This window comes from Heptranchias perlo, chromosome 10, assembly GCF_035084215.1.
Source record: "Heptranchias perlo isolate sHepPer1 chromosome 10, sHepPer1.hap1, whole genome shotgun sequence".
Taxonomy (NCBI): domain Eukaryota; kingdom Metazoa; phylum Chordata; class Chondrichthyes; order Hexanchiformes; family Hexanchidae; genus Heptranchias; species Heptranchias perlo.
Window position 1 is genome coordinate 27,234,593 of NC_090334.1, and position 15,627 is coordinate 27,250,219.

At 46.7% G+C, this 15,627-nt stretch overlaps 1 protein-coding gene across 2 annotated transcripts in view; it reads right to left on the reverse strand.

Moving 5' to 3' along the window:
• The window catches only part of LOC137326362 (rho GTPase-activating protein 11A-like), an 86,119-nt gene that overhangs the window by 56,561 nt on the left and 13,931 nt on the right, over window positions 1–15,627 (reverse strand). For both annotated transcript variants that reach the window (XM_067991368.1, XM_067991367.1), the window contains exon 3: window positions 13,330–13,426. In XM_067991368.1, the coding sequence (XP_067847469.1) occupies window positions 13,330–13,426 (97 nt within the window). The remainder of the gene's footprint in view (window positions 1–13,329; window positions 13,427–15,627) is intronic.

Below are 15,627 nucleotides of genomic sequence, written 5' to 3' on the forward strand. Positions count from 1 at the left end.
GGATCCCATATGCTTTTTAATAGCCTTCTCAACTAGTCCTGCCACCTTCAAAGATTTGTGTACATACACCCCCAATTCTCTCTGTTCCTGCACTCCCTTTAAAATTGTACCATTTAACTTATATTGCCTCTCCTCATTCTTCCTACCAAAATGTATCACTTCACACTTCTCTGCGTTAAATTTCATCCGCCATGTGACTGCCCATTTCACTAGTCTGTCTATGTCCTCCTGAAGTCTATTACTGTCCTCCTCATAGTTTACTGCATTTCCGTGTTTCGTGTTATCTACAAACTTTGAAATTATGCCTTGTATACTCAAGTCCCAGCCATTAATATATATCAAAAAGAGCAGTGGTCCTAATACCGACCCCTGGGGAACACCACCGTATGCCTCCCTCCAGTCTGAAAAACAACCGTTCCCCATTACATTGCTTTCTGTCCCTTAGCCAATTTCGTATCCATGCTGCTACTGTCCCTTTAATCATGCGTGCTTAAACTTTGCCAACAAATCTATTATGTGGCACATTATCAAACGCCTTTTGAAAGTCCACATACACATCAACCGCACTACCCTCATCAATCCTCTCCGTTACTTCATCAAAGAATTCAATAAAGTTAGTCAAACACGATTTGCCTTTAACAAATCCATGCTGGCTTTCATTTATTAACCCATACTTTTCCAAGGGATTTTAAACAATTAAGAATCATTTTTTTAAATGCCATTTTCTCCGTACCTGAACATATAAGAAAACATTCAAAAAGAAAACTAAGTGCATACCTGTTATTTCATAAAAGCACCAGTTCCTTTATTACCAAAATAGCTGAGTATTAATATAACATTCTGAATTTTGAAAGTGACAAAAAATATTAGATTACCTACCTAGGTATGGTCTTATTCATTTTAAATACGGTCTATTAACATACAAATTAATTTACGTGGCATTCAATGAATGAATACATTTGAGTACGCTGTCCCTTTAAAACACTCGTATAATAGTAGGACCACCTTCCTGCGCTTAATAAAAAGATATCGATTCTTTGAGAATGTAACAAAGAAATTTGAACATAGAAAAAGCTACAAGTTACACCAGTTCATAAAAGAGAATCATAGAATGATACAGCACAGAAGGAGGCCATTCGGAACCAAGAAAATAAGAAGGGAACAAAGTGGACTTTAATATATGGACAACTGGACAACCAGGAACACTTCAGACGGTTACCCACAGACCCGACCAAAGAACACACCCACCAGCTCAACAAACTGATCAAGACCTTCGATCCAGACCTTCAAAGCATCCTACGCACTCTCATCCCACATTTGTCCACATACACATCAACCGCACTACCCTCATCAATCCTCTATTACTTCATCAAAGAATTCAATAAAGTTAGTCAAACACAATTTGCCTTTAACAAATCCATGCTGGCTTTCATTTATTAACCCATACTTTTCCAAGGGATTTTAAACAATTAAGAATCATTTTTTTAAATGCCATTTTCTCCGTACCTGAACATATAAGAAAACATTCAAAAAGAAAATAAGAAGGGAACAAAGTGGACTTTAATATATGGACAACTGGACAACCAGGAACACTACAGACGGTTACCCACAGACCCGACCAAAGAACACACCCACCAGCTCAACAAACTGATCAAGACCTTCGATCCAGACCTTCAAAGCATCCGACGCACTCTCATCCCACGTACTCCCCGCGTGGGAGACTTCTACTGCCTCCCAAAGATACACAAAGCCAACACACCCGGACGTCCTATCGTATCAGGCAACGGAACCCTGTGTGAGAACCTCTCTGGATACATCGAGGGCATCCTGAAACCCATCGTACAGGGAACCCTCAGCTTCTGTCGCGACACTACAGACTTCCTACAAAAACTCAGTACCCACGGACCAGTTGAACCAGGAACACTTCTCACCACGATGGACGTCTCGGCACTATACACCAGTATCCCCCACGATGACGGCATCGCTGCGACAGCATCAATACTCAACACCAACAACAGCCAATCTCCGGACGCCATCCTACAACTCATCCGCTTCATCCTGGATCACAATGTCTTCACCTTCAATAACCAGTTCTTTACCCAAACACACGGAACAGCCATGGGGACCAAATTCGCACCCCAATACGCCAACATTTTCATGCACAAGTTCGAGCAGGACTTCTTCACTGCACAAGACCTCCAACCAACACTATACACCAGATACATCGACGACATTTTCTTTCTATGGACCCACGGCAAAGAATCACTGAAGAGACTACACGATAACATCAACAAGTTCCATCCCACCATCAAGCTCACCATGGACTACTCCTCAGAATCAGTTTCTTTCTTGGACACACGAATCTCCATCAAAGACGGGCACCTCAGCACCTCACTCTACCGCAAGCCCACGGACAACCTCACGATGCTCCACTTTTCCAGCTTCCACCCTAACCACGTCAAAGAGGCCATCCCCTATGGACAGGCCCTGCGAATACACAGGGTCTGCTCAGACGAGGAGGAACGCGATGGACACCTACAGACGCTGAAAGACGCCCTAGTAAGAACGGGATATGACGCTCGACTCATCGATCGACAGTTCCGACGGGCCACAGCAAAAAATCACATAGACCTCCTCAGGAGACTAACACGGGACGCAACCAACAGAGTACCCTTTGTCATCCAGTACTTCCCCGGAGCGGAAAAACTACGCCATGTTCTCCGCAGCCTTCAACATGTCATCAATGACGACGAACACCTCGCTATGGCCATCCCCACACCTCCACTACTCGCCTTTAAACAGCCACCCAACCTCAAACAGACCATCGTTCGCAGCAAATTACCCAGCTTTCAAGAGAACAGCGTCCACGACACCACACAACCCTGCCGCGACCTCTGCAAGACATGCCAGATCATCGACACACATACCACCATCACACGAGAGGACACCACCCACCAGGTGCATGGTTCATACTCCTGTGACTCGGCCAACGTTGTCTACCTCATACGTTGCAGGAAAGGATGCCCCAGAGCATGGTACATTGGCGAGACCATGCAGACACTGCGACAACGGATGAACGGACACCGCGCAACAATCGCCAAACAGGAGGGTTCCCTCCCAGTCGGGGAACACTTCAGCAGTCAAGGACATTCAGCCACCGACCTTCGGGTAAGCATACTCCAAGGCGGTCTTCGAGACACACGACAACGCAAAATCGTCGAGCAGAAATTGATTGCCAAGTTCCGCACCCATGAGGACGGCCTCAACCGGGATCTTGAGTTCATGTCACGCTACACGTTACCCCACCAGTGAACAAATGTTATCTGTTTTTAATATAACGGGTCAGTTGCTGTCTTTTCTATGTTTCTACCTCTCTATCTCTGTTTTTTTTTGTTTGTTGTTGTTTGTTTTTTTTTGGTGATTTGTATATTCTGAGACCTGGCAGGTAACACCTGTCTGTCTGCACACTGATTGCCTTGGCAACGGGCAGTTGAAAAAACTGTCTGTAATCAACAAGCATTGTTCTGTGAATTATAAATGCGACTTCATTTCGAGGATTTCATTTCCACATCGTTCACCTGAGGAAGGAGGTAGCCTCCGAAAGCTTGTGAATTTAAAATAAAATTGCTGGACTATAACTTGGTGTTGTAAAATTGTTTACAATCGACTTTAATATAGGGGATGAAGGTCACATTTACAGTAGGCAAATTAATATTTATTTTAACCTTTATATATAAATTATACTGAAAACTGGAGAGGAGGGAGGGGGTAGAAGAGATATGATGATCTATTTCCTGATCCCAATTGACGTACAGCTCTTCCATATGTTAGCTCAAGCAGCGGCCATAGCAAAAGAACCAAAGGGGAGATGAAAAGAATTTGTTTTTACGCAGTGAGTTGTTATGATCTGGAATGCATTGTCTGAAGGGGTGATGGAAGCAGATTCAATAGTAACTTTCAAAAGGGAATTGGATAAATACTTGAAAAGGAAAATTTTGCAAGGCTATTGGGGAAGAGCAGGGGAGCGAGAGTAACTCGCTAGCTCTTTCAAAGAGCCAGCACAGTCACGATGGGTTAAATGGCTGCGTTTTCTGTGCTGTACGATTCTATGATAGCATAAGAATAAACTAACTTTCCCTGTAAAATAAAAAGAAAAAACACAATGCTTGAAATCTGAAAAAATATTATACAGCGGGGTCAGTAAGCATCAGTGAAGAGAAAAGATTGGTCATGGCGTTTCAGTTCTGTAACCCTTCTACCCAAAATTTAATAACCAGTATTTCTCTTTACAAATGTTGACTGACGTGCTGCCTCTTTCCAGCATATATTTCTAACTTTCCCTAGTTGCTCTGAAGCAGAAGGAGAATAGCAGAGAGAAATAAAAGTTTGCAGCCCAATTTCCTTACCTCAGCCAACCAATAGTGCTATCTAATCCTTTCTAAACACCCTCTTTGCTGACTGTTTACTGGTGTCAAGAGAGGGACTGCTTTAGCAACCTGTTCAAGTTCTATCATATCTGCTGAAATTTCTTATTTGGCTGAGATTTATTAAAAGCCATCCATTAGGTAGCCTTGGAGAGAAACTTTTTCATTCACCAAGTTCACTGCATTGGCAGAAAGTATTACTGGCCAAAGTTAACTTCTTTTGATCCTTCTGTGAGAGGCTTGCATTAAGTAACTTTGAGATCAAATTTAATTGAGAATGGAATCTCAAACTCAACAAAACTTAGATCTATTGCTGCACCACAAGAGAGTCATGGTGCAGTTCTTGTACATAATGGAGGTAGCTAAAAAGAACCTGATCAAAATGGGCCTAGGATTACCTGAATCTCAGAGTTAGTAACCCCAGGGGCTCGATTTTAAAAGGGTGGCGGTATGGCAGTGGGATGGGGGTCAATGGGCACGCAGCAAAACCGACTAATAAAAATTTACTGCTCCCCACGCGATTGCGACTTAATTGGTGCCCCCTTAACCTTGTTTCCGAGTTTGCTGTCCGAAAGCTGCGCAGTGGGCGGACTGCACACCCATATGACAGGCTGTGAGCTGGAGCGCCTAGATTTAAAGGGACATTGTTCCAATGGATTTTGCTGGAGCAAACAGCAAGAAGACCCAATGGAGCAGCAGAGGGCAAGGCTGCTCCAAGATTCAGCGATGCCTCACTTCAGCTACTGTTGACTGGGGTGAGGAGGAGGGAACTATTTTACCCTGCCTCTGCCACCAAGAATGCCTGGCTCGAGGTGGCAGAGAAGGTCACCAGCAGCAGCAACATATCCCGCACCTGGGTCCAGTGCAGTACACGTTTCAATGACCTAACTAGGTCAGCAAAAGTAAGAACACTTACTGATTCTCCTGCATTCCATGGTGCACATCAAACCCCGCCCCCCAAATTCATTCTGCACTGCCAAGACTACTCCATCACATCACTCCTCACACCCACTTAAGGCTCATCCTCAACTTACCTGCACTTCCTGAGAACATAAGAAATAGGAGCAGGAGTAGGCCATACGGCCTCTCGAGCCTGCTTCCCCCATTCAATCAGATCATGACTGATCTTCAAACTCAACTCCACTTTCTCGCCTGATCCCATATCCCTTGATTCCCCTAGAGTCCAAAAATCTATCCATCTCAGTCTTGAATATATTCAATGACTCAGAATCCACAGCCCTCTGTGTGAAGAAATTCCTCTTCATCTCAGTCTTGAATGGCCGACCTTGTTTCCTGCGATTATGCCTGCTTGTTCTAGACTCTCTAGTCAGGGGAAACAATCTCTCAGCATCTACCCTGTCAAGCCCCCTCAGGATCTTATAGGTTTCAATGAGATCACCTCTCCATCTTCTAAACTCCAGAGAGTATAGGCCCATTCTACTCAACCTCTCTTCAAAGACAACCATCTCATCCCTGGAACTAATCTAGTGAACCTTCATTGCACTGCCTCTAAGGCAAGTATATCCTTCCTTAGATAAGGAGACCTAAACTATATGCAGTACTCCAGGTGAGCATTTCCTCACCTCCCCATTTGTGACCCCATCACTACCACTCACGCCAATCCTGATCCATTGTGATGTCTCCATCTCATACTCACCCTCTGTTGCACCTCTTTCATAGTCAGCCTCACCCAAAGCAATTCATTCATCGGTTGGCCACTTCACCATCACTCACTCACATGTCTGTACTTTCTCCCCTTCTAGAAGGGAGCGCAAAATGCACGCGAGAGGGCAAGGACTGGAGGGGGGCTACAACAGTGGTCCTCACAGACGCGGAGGAGGTCCTGCAGATCGGCCGCATCCTCGGGTGCCTGTCTGTCGGGGACGCCGAGACTGGCACCTCACAAACATCTGGTGACACAACTTTAACATTCATCACACACAACATGAATTGATGTAAACAATGCTTGCCATTTGAACACCTCAGTATGCTCATCGCAACATGCCACATCTGTGATGATGCTTAATATTGCCTTCTGTTCTCTTACAGACCGTTAAATGACCACAGTTACAGCAGAGGGCGATTCCTGAGAGGACCTGCTGGCCTCTGAGGGCGCGCTGTCATATCTTAGTGAGCCATCCACCAACGCAGATACTCACACCTCAGTGGGTCGTAGTAGTTAGTTAGTTGGGTTGGCACCTGGTGAGTCACCACACACAAGTGAGCACGAGCAGACACTGGTGGCAGAGGCAGCTGTGGAGAGTCCGCGTCAGTGGGCGCATTCCTCTCCAGGTTCTGCTCAGCTGGATGCAGATGCTGAATCCCGGGGGCCATCCTTTAAAAGGAGAATGGTCGAGGGACAGCAGCACATTTGCGAGGTACTGGAACAGGTGCCACGCACACTCTCCACAATAGCGCAGAGGATGGAGGAGTCCAACTCCTGCATTAGTGGAATGGTGGCACAGGAACGGGAGGGAATCTCTGAGATAGTGTCGCAGGGATGTGAGCAACTGTCTGAGATAGTGTCGCAGCTAACTGCGGAAATGTCTGAGATAGTGTCGCAGGTAAGTACAGGAATGTCTGCGATGGAGAGAAGGCTAGACTCCGTTGAGCTTCAAGCAAGGCTCACAAATGAGTCCATTCAGGCCCTGACAACGGCCGTTCGGACTCACAGTGAACAACAGTCTGTCGCCTGAAACAGGCTAACAGAAACTTTACAACAGGGCTTCCAAGGCATCATACATGTCCTCCAAACTGTTCTCCAGCAGGGTGGTGGAAGTGATGTGGGCCTGGCTTAGGAGAGGGATGATGGCAAAAGGGGACATGGAAGTGGGGACGCCACTCAAAGCGATCCCACGTCTCACCTGTTGCCCCCTCTCAAACAGTACCCGCAATGCTGCTTCCTCTCCAGGTGGCCGAGTCAGCCCCTGCACAGGTTCAGGTGGAGCATTCTTTGGAGTGGCCCTCACGAGCTCTAAAACTCAGAGGGCGTAGGCCAAAAGCATCTAAGCTGTCCAGCCATAGACATGAGCAACCTGCTACCATCTCTGCTGCAGCCATAGGAGATGCACCCCACATGCAAGCAGTAGGAAGAGAATGGCTTAGGATTTGTGATCTCGAAGGGTATGCGCAAGGGTGTCCGACAGACTGACATGTTTTCCATTTATATTTGTTTTTTGTGAAAGTCACATTAAATGTTATCATTCTCACCACTACTGCCACGTCTTGCCCATTCTGGACTGGCTTTTGTGATAGCACCCTTTCATGTGCTTCACTATGAACGGTGACACTTGATGCCACTCAGTGGGTCACTTTACAGTGGGGTGTATATGTAGTGCAGGACTGTTTTGTGCAGGGGGCTGGGGTGCTGGTGTTGGCGGTGGTCTTTCCAGGTGGTCTGAGGACTGGACTCTTCTCACTTTCTGATCTTATGAGAACCGTTCACATATGAGTGACTCCCTGGCCTCATGAGCTGTCAGGTGAGCCACTGCTCTGCCCATGGGTTTGTCGTCCTCCTCCTGTTCCTCCTCAATGTGGATGGCAGATGTGGATGAGGGCATGGGGCCTCCTCAACCAGTATCGCTCTCTGTTGTGCCATGTTGCACAGGACACAACACACTATTATAGTGCATCCCACTCTCGCTGATGCGTATTGAAGCACTCCCCCAGAACGATTGAGGCACCGAAATCGCTTCTTCAGCAGCCCTATTGCACGTTCAATTATAGACCTGCTGGCGATGTGGCTGTTGTTGTACTGATGCTGTTGCTCGCTGATGGGGTTCCTCAGAGGTGTCATGAGCCACGTGTGCAAGGGGTATCCCTTGTCCCTGAGGAGCCAGCCTTTATGGGTGTTCGGTGCGTGGAAAAGGCTGGGATGTTGGATTCCCTCAGAATGAACAAATCGTGGCAGCTGCCAGGGAATCTGGTGCACACGTTAAGCAATCCTTTGTAGTGGTCACAAATGAGCTGAACGTTGATGGAGTGTTACCCCTTTCTGTTCAATCGATTGCACCCTGTACACATGTGAAGCCAGCCACAGAATGGAATCCCACTGCCCTCTCCGTCTGGCTGAGGTTGTCAATGGGAAGTTAAGATATTGCGAGGCCCTGGGAAACAAGCCGTCGATGACCTGCCTTGTGCACTTGTGTGCAGACAACTGAAAGACCCTGGCGATGTCCCCGGTGGCACCCTGGAATGATCCGGAGGCGAAGAAGTTGAGGGCAGTGGTCACTTTAACGGCGACGGGTAATGAGTTACCGCCAGGTCCAGCCAGCAGCAGCTCGACATGAAGAAGGCACAGGTATGGTAGCATAGTGGTTATGTTACTGGACTAGTAATCCCGAGGCCTGGACTAATAATCCGGAGTTATGTGTTCAAATCCTACCATGGCAGCTGGGAATTTAAATTCAATTAATTCAAATAAAATCTGGAATTAAAAAAAACTAGTGTCATTAATGCATGGGCATGAAACTACTGGATGATTGTAAAAATCCACCTGGTTCACTAATGCCCTTTAGAGAAGGAAACCTGCCATCCTTACCCGGTCTGGTCTATATGTGACTCCAGACCCACAGCAATGTGCTTGATTCTGAAATGGCCTAACGAACCACTCAGTTGTTAAAAATCTCGCTTAAAAAAAGTCATAATAAGAATAAAACCGGTCGGACCACTAGGCACCGGACACGACAAAGGCCTGCCAAGTCCTCCTCATGAACATCTGGGGACTTGTGCCAAAATTGGGAGAGCAGTCCCACAGACTAGTCAAGCAACAGCCTGACATAGCCATACTCACAGAATCATACCTTTCAGCCAACGTCCCAGACTCTTCCATCACCATCCCTAGGTATGTCCTGTCCCACCAGAGATGGTGGTACAGTGATATACAGTCAGGAGGGAGTGGCCCTGGGAGTCCTCAACATTGACTCTGGACCCATGAAATCTCATGGCATCAGGCCAAACATGGGCAAGGAAACCTCCTGCTGATTACCACCTACCGTTCTCCCTTAGCTGACGAATCAGTCCTCCTCTATGTTGAGAAGCACTGAGGGTAGCACGGGCATAGAATGTACACCGGGTGGAGGACTTCAATGTCCATCACCAATAGTGGCTGGGTAGCACCCCTACTGGCCAAGTCCTGAAGGACACAGCTGCCAGACTGGGCGTGCGGTAGGTGGTGAGCGAACCAACAAGAGGATGAAACCTACTTGACCTCATCCTCACCAATCCACGCTGTCGCAGATGCATCTGTCCATGACAGTATTGGTAGGAATGACCACTGCACAGTCCTCATGGAGATGAAGTCCCGTCTTCGCACTGAGGACACCATCCAAAGTGTTGTGTGGCACTAACACCGTGCTAAATGGGATAGATTCAGAACAGGTCTAGCAGCTCAAAACTGGGCATCCATGAGGCGCTGTGGGCCATCAGCAGCAGCAGAATTGTATTCCACCACAATCTGTAACCTCATGGCCCGGCATTTTCCTCACTCTACCATTACCAACAAGCCAGGGGATCAACCTGGGCTCAACGAGGAGTGTAGAAGAGCATGCCAGGAGCAGCAGCAGGCGTACCTAAAAATGAGGAGCCAACCTGGTGAAGCTACAACTCAGGACTACATGCATGCTAAACAACGGAAGCAACATGCTATAGCCAGAGCTAAGTGATTCCACAACCAATGGATCAAAGCTCTGCAGTCCTGCCACATCCAGTCGTGATTGGTGGACAATTAAACAACTAACGGGAGGAGGAGGCTCTGTAAACATCCCCATCCTCAATGATGGCAGAGTCCAGTACGTGAGTGAAAAAGACATGGCTGAAGTGTTTGTAACCATTTTCAGCCAATAGTGCTGAGTGGATGATCCATCTCGGCCTCTTCCAGATATCCCCACCATCACAGAAGCCAGAATCAGCCAATTCAATCCACGTTATATCAAGAAATGGCTGAGTGCACTGGATACAGCAAAGGCTATGGGCCCCGACACCATCCCGGCTGTAGTGCTGAAGACTTGTGCTCCAGAACTAGCCACGCCTCTAGCCAAACTGTTCCAGTACAGCTACAACACTGGCATCTACCCAACAATGTGGAAAATTGACCAGGTATGTCCTGTCCACAAAAAGCAGGACAAATCCAATCCGGCCAATTACCACCTCATCAGCCTACTCTCAATCATCAGCATAAGTGATGGAAGGTGTCGTCGATAGTGCTATCAAGCGGCACCTGCTCACCGATGCTCAGTTCCAGGGACCACTCAGCTCCAGACCTCATTACAGCCTTGGTCCAAACATGAACAAAAGAGCTGAATTCCAGAGGTGAGGTGAGAGTGACTGCCCTTGACGTCAAAGCAGCATTTGACCAAGTGTGGCACCAAGGAGCACTGGTAAAATTGAAGTCAATGGGAATCAGGGGGAAAGCTCTCCAGTGGCTGGAGTCATACCTAGCACAAAGGAAGATGGTAGTGGTTGTTGGAGGCCAATCATCTCAGCCCCAGGACATTGCTGCAGGAGTTCCTCAGGGCAGCATCTTAGGCCCAACCATCTTCAGCTGCTTCATCAATGACCTTCCCTCCATCATAAGGTCAGAAATGGGGATGTTCGCTGATGATTGCAGTGTTCAGTTCCATCCGCAACCCCTCAGCTAATAAAGCAGTCCCCTTGACATTCAACGGCATCAACATCGCCGAATCCCCCATCATCAACATCCTGGTGGGTCACCATTGACCAGAAACTTAATTGGACCAGCCATATAAATACTGTGGCTACAAGAACAGGTCAGAGGCTGGGTATTCTGCAGTGAGTGACTCACCTCCTGACTCCCCAAAGCCTTTCCACCATCTACAAGGCACAAGTCAGGAGTGTGATGGAATACTCTCCACTTGCCTGGATGAGTGCAGCTCCAACAACACTCAAGAAGCTCGACACCATCCACGACAAAGCAGCCCACTTGATTGGCACCCCATCCACCACCATAAACATTCACTCCCTTCACCACTGGCACACTGTGGCTGCAGTGTGTACCATCCACAGGATGCATTGCAGCAACTCGCCAAGGCTTCTTCGACAGCACCTCCCAAACCCGCGACCTCTACCACCTAGAAGGACAAGGGCAGCAGGCACATGGGAACAACACCACCTGCACGTTCCACTCCAAGTCACACACCATCCCGACTTGGAAATATATCGCCGTTCCTTCATCATCGCTGGGTTAAAATCCTGGAACTCCCTTCCTAACAGCACTGTGGGAGAACCGTCACCACACGGACTGCAGCGGTTCAAGAAGGCGGCTCACCTTCTCAGGGGCAATTAGGGATGGGCAATAAATGCTGGCCTCGCCAGCGACGCCCACATCCCATGAACGGCTGCAGATGTCTGCCGCCATCTGGCGACTCACTCTCAACCTCCGTAAGCACTGCTCCCCAGAGAGGTCCAGGAAGCTGAGTCTCAGTCTATAGACCCTCTGACGAGGGTAATACCTCCTGCGATGTCGCTCCCTCTGTTGTTCTCCTCTGTGTTCTTGTGCAGGTGCCTGTGGCGCAGCAGGGTGTTGTGGAGCTGCAAGTGGCAGAAGTGAACGCCGTGCCTGGCATTGATGGTGATGTTGCTTGTCCTCAGATGTACTGGTAAATGCAGCCATCGCGCTCCCCCCATCATGATGGTGTCAGTTTGAGGTGGTTCGAAAAGTTGGAAAATATGTGTCAACAGAACAATTCTGAATGGAAACCAAGAATTTTCAGTCTAAATACAAAGATATCCCAGCCAAAAGTTTGAGACACCATCTAGGACAAAGGAGCCCACTTGATTGGCACCCCATCCACCACCATAAACATTCACTCCCTTCACCACCAGCACACTGTGGTTGCAGTGTGTACCATCCACAGGATGCACTGCAGCAACTTGCCAAGGCTTCTTCGACAGCACCTCCCAAACCTGCGACCTCTACCACCTAGAAGGACATGGGCAGCAGGCACATGGGAACAACACCACCTGCACTTTCCCCTCCAAGTCACACACCATCACAAGTCTGAGTGCCCTGCCGCAATAACTCACCTTTTATCCCCTTCTGTCAAACAGGCATTTAAATGTCCAAATGACTGCTGGCTGAAACACAACTCATTCACCATGGCGTGTTTCACACAGCATGGGAAACATACTGAGGCAGCATTGCAATCGCTAGCCTTCACTCTTAATTAGATTCACGTACATTTCAAGTACTTCAGGTACTTGAATTGCTTGTTTAAATATCATCCCGCCGGCTTTAATTGCCAGTGGGACTTCTGGGTTCGGGAACAGCACACGCACCCAGATGACTCTGGGTCCTGCGCGTTCTTAAGCGCGTTGGAGCCAGGATTTCTGCCCGCTCCTGGAAATCGCGAATTTCTTCGCTCCCCTGCCCCCGCAGTTCCGTTTTAAAATCAAGTCCCAGGTGATCCATTTCTCGTCCTCCCAAATTGGATGGAAGAATATACAGTATTCATTTGTATATTGTGAACAAGTGAGGAAGAATGCGTGTCGTGGAAATAGAAATAAATATTGTACATGCATTTTAATGGTTCAAAATTCAAAAATGCACTTTAGTGTGTAAAATACATAATATATAAAACAATCTAATTTTCTGGAGACCCAACATAAATCAATAAATGAGGTTAAAATCTGTACAATGTCCAGCACTCCTGACTAGACTGGTTCCAGCTTTCTAGATTATTTGGATAGCCTGCTGAATAAGTCACTGTACTCTGCAATGTGGGAATAAACGCAGTATTTAGGATGTCAAAATCCAATAATGTAGGTGAAAATGGCCACTTCTGTGCTCGTGAAGGACTGAGAAAAATGGTGCTAGCCCCATCTCAATATAACTCAGGTGCAAGGTTAATATTTGATATTAAGCAGAAAAAAATTTTAATATTCATACCTTTAAAGCTTTAAGGCGAATCACAGATCCTGATTTTCTGAAGAGTCCCTCTGTGTGGATGTGCTTTTCTAAATAGTCACAGACATCAACTAGAAATCTGGAAAGTCAGACCATGACTGTTCATTACAAAACCATAACTATTAGAGTCGCTACATTTGGCATCTCTTTAATAACTTTGAATTATATTTCCAAGTCATAAATTTTTAAGTTAACACAAATACCACAATATATTTGTACAGGTTAATCTCTTTTAAAATCTAGTGTTAATTGCTATTAACTTTTAAGTAAGATCAACTGTTTAAATTCAACTTTAAACTTTAAATTTTTAAGTTTCTGTCAGGCTTAAGCAGAAACAAACAAGCAAGCTCGCCTACTGGAGAGCTGCTGTAGTTAGTTAATTGGTTAGCTAGATTAAACTGGTTCCTGAAACAGTAGCAGAGCAGGGCTGACTCATCTGAGTCATAAACAGTAGAAATACAGGGGCCTGTGAGTGCAACCGGCACTGAGTGATCAACTTGAGAGTTTGGTAAGTGTGGGAGTTTGGTGAAGTGGGGGAAGGAGGTGCTGCTTTGCCTTGCTTTTCCTAACTTTTTCCGCAGAACGGCGGCGGAACTGAGCAGCAGCGGACGGAGAACGGGGATAAAAGCAGCAGCAGACCTGCAACGAGAGAAAACTGCAGTGTGATATCACAGGTGAGACAGGTAAGTGATTGGTAGTGACTGTGGGCTAAGTTTTAAGTTAACATATAGCATATAATTAAATTTTAAAAACTAAATTTAATTTAATTAATCTAATAAATTAAACGAGGTAAATAATTTGATTAACACTAAATTAATTAATTATATAAATAAAATAATGGAAGAACAGAAGATGTGTTGCTGCTGCAATATGTGGGAGCTTGTGGACATTTTGTCCAGGGCGACTACATCTGCAGTAAGTGTCTGTGACTCGAGGAACTTCAGCTCCGAGTTGAGGAGCTGGAGTCCGAGCTGCGGACATTGCAAGACATCAGGGAGGGAGAAAGCTACCTGGACCTTTTGCTCCAGGATGCAGCCACACCCCTTAGATTAAATACTTTAGAATTGACACGTGGTCAGGGACAGGAGGACATGACTGCGAGTGAGGCAGGTACAGAGATCCAGGAGGTAGTATTGCAGGAGCCTCAGTCCCTGCGCTTGTCCAGTAGATTTGAGGTTCTTGCAACCCTTGTGGACAAGTGTGGGGACTGCGGGGAGGACGAGCAAACTGACCACGGCACCGTGGTACAGAAAGACGTTCAAGTGGGGGGAGTAAAAAGGAAGGCGGTTGTCGTAGGTGACGGTATAGTTAGGGGGATAGACGCTGTTCTCTGGAGCCAGGAGCATGAGTCCCGAAGGCTAGGTTCCCTACCCGGTGCCAGGGTTAAGGACATCTCCTCCGGGCTGGAGAAGAACTTAGAATGGGAGGGGGAGGATCCAGTTGTCGTGGTCCACGTAGGTACCAACGTTATAGGTAGGACTAAGAAAAAGGTTCTGCTGAGAGAGTTTGAGCTGCTAGGGACTAAATTAAAAAGCAGAACCACAAAGGTAATAATCTCTGGATGAATGCGTGGCTCAAAGATTGGTGTGGGAGAAGTGGGTTTCGATTCGTGGGGCACTGGCACCAGTACTGGGGAGAGAGAGCTGTTCCGTTGGGACAGACTAGACCTGAAACATGCTGGGTACAGAGTTCTAGTGAATCGAATAACTAGGGAGATAGATAGGGCTTTAAACTAAATATGGGGGGGGTCCCGGTGGAGAGAAATCTAGAATGCTAAAGAGAAAAGACAAAGAAGCAGTGCAGAAAAGTGATTGGGGTAAGGATAACCAGATTGTGTCAGGAAGGGACAGAGCGTACAAACAAAAGAGTGCACTAACAAATAGGGCCCAGGTAAGAAAAAATGGTAATAAGACATGTAGAGCCATAGCACAAAAAAATGTTAAGATGTCTAAAAATGTTAAAAAGACAAATCTAAAGGCACTGTATCTGAATGCACGAAGCATTCGTAATAAGGTAGACAAATTAGCAGCAGTAAACGGATATGATGTAATTGCAATTACAGAGACATGGCTGCAGGGTGACCAAGGCTGGGAACTGAATATCCAAGGGTATTCGATATTTAGGAAGGACAGGCAAAAAGGAAAAGGAGGTGGGGTGGCGTTGTTAGTAAAGGATGAAATCAGAGCAATGGTGAGAAAGGATATTGGCTCAGAAAATCAAGATGTAGAATCAGTCTGGGTGGAGTTAAGAAGCACCATGGGGCAGAAAACACTGGTGGGA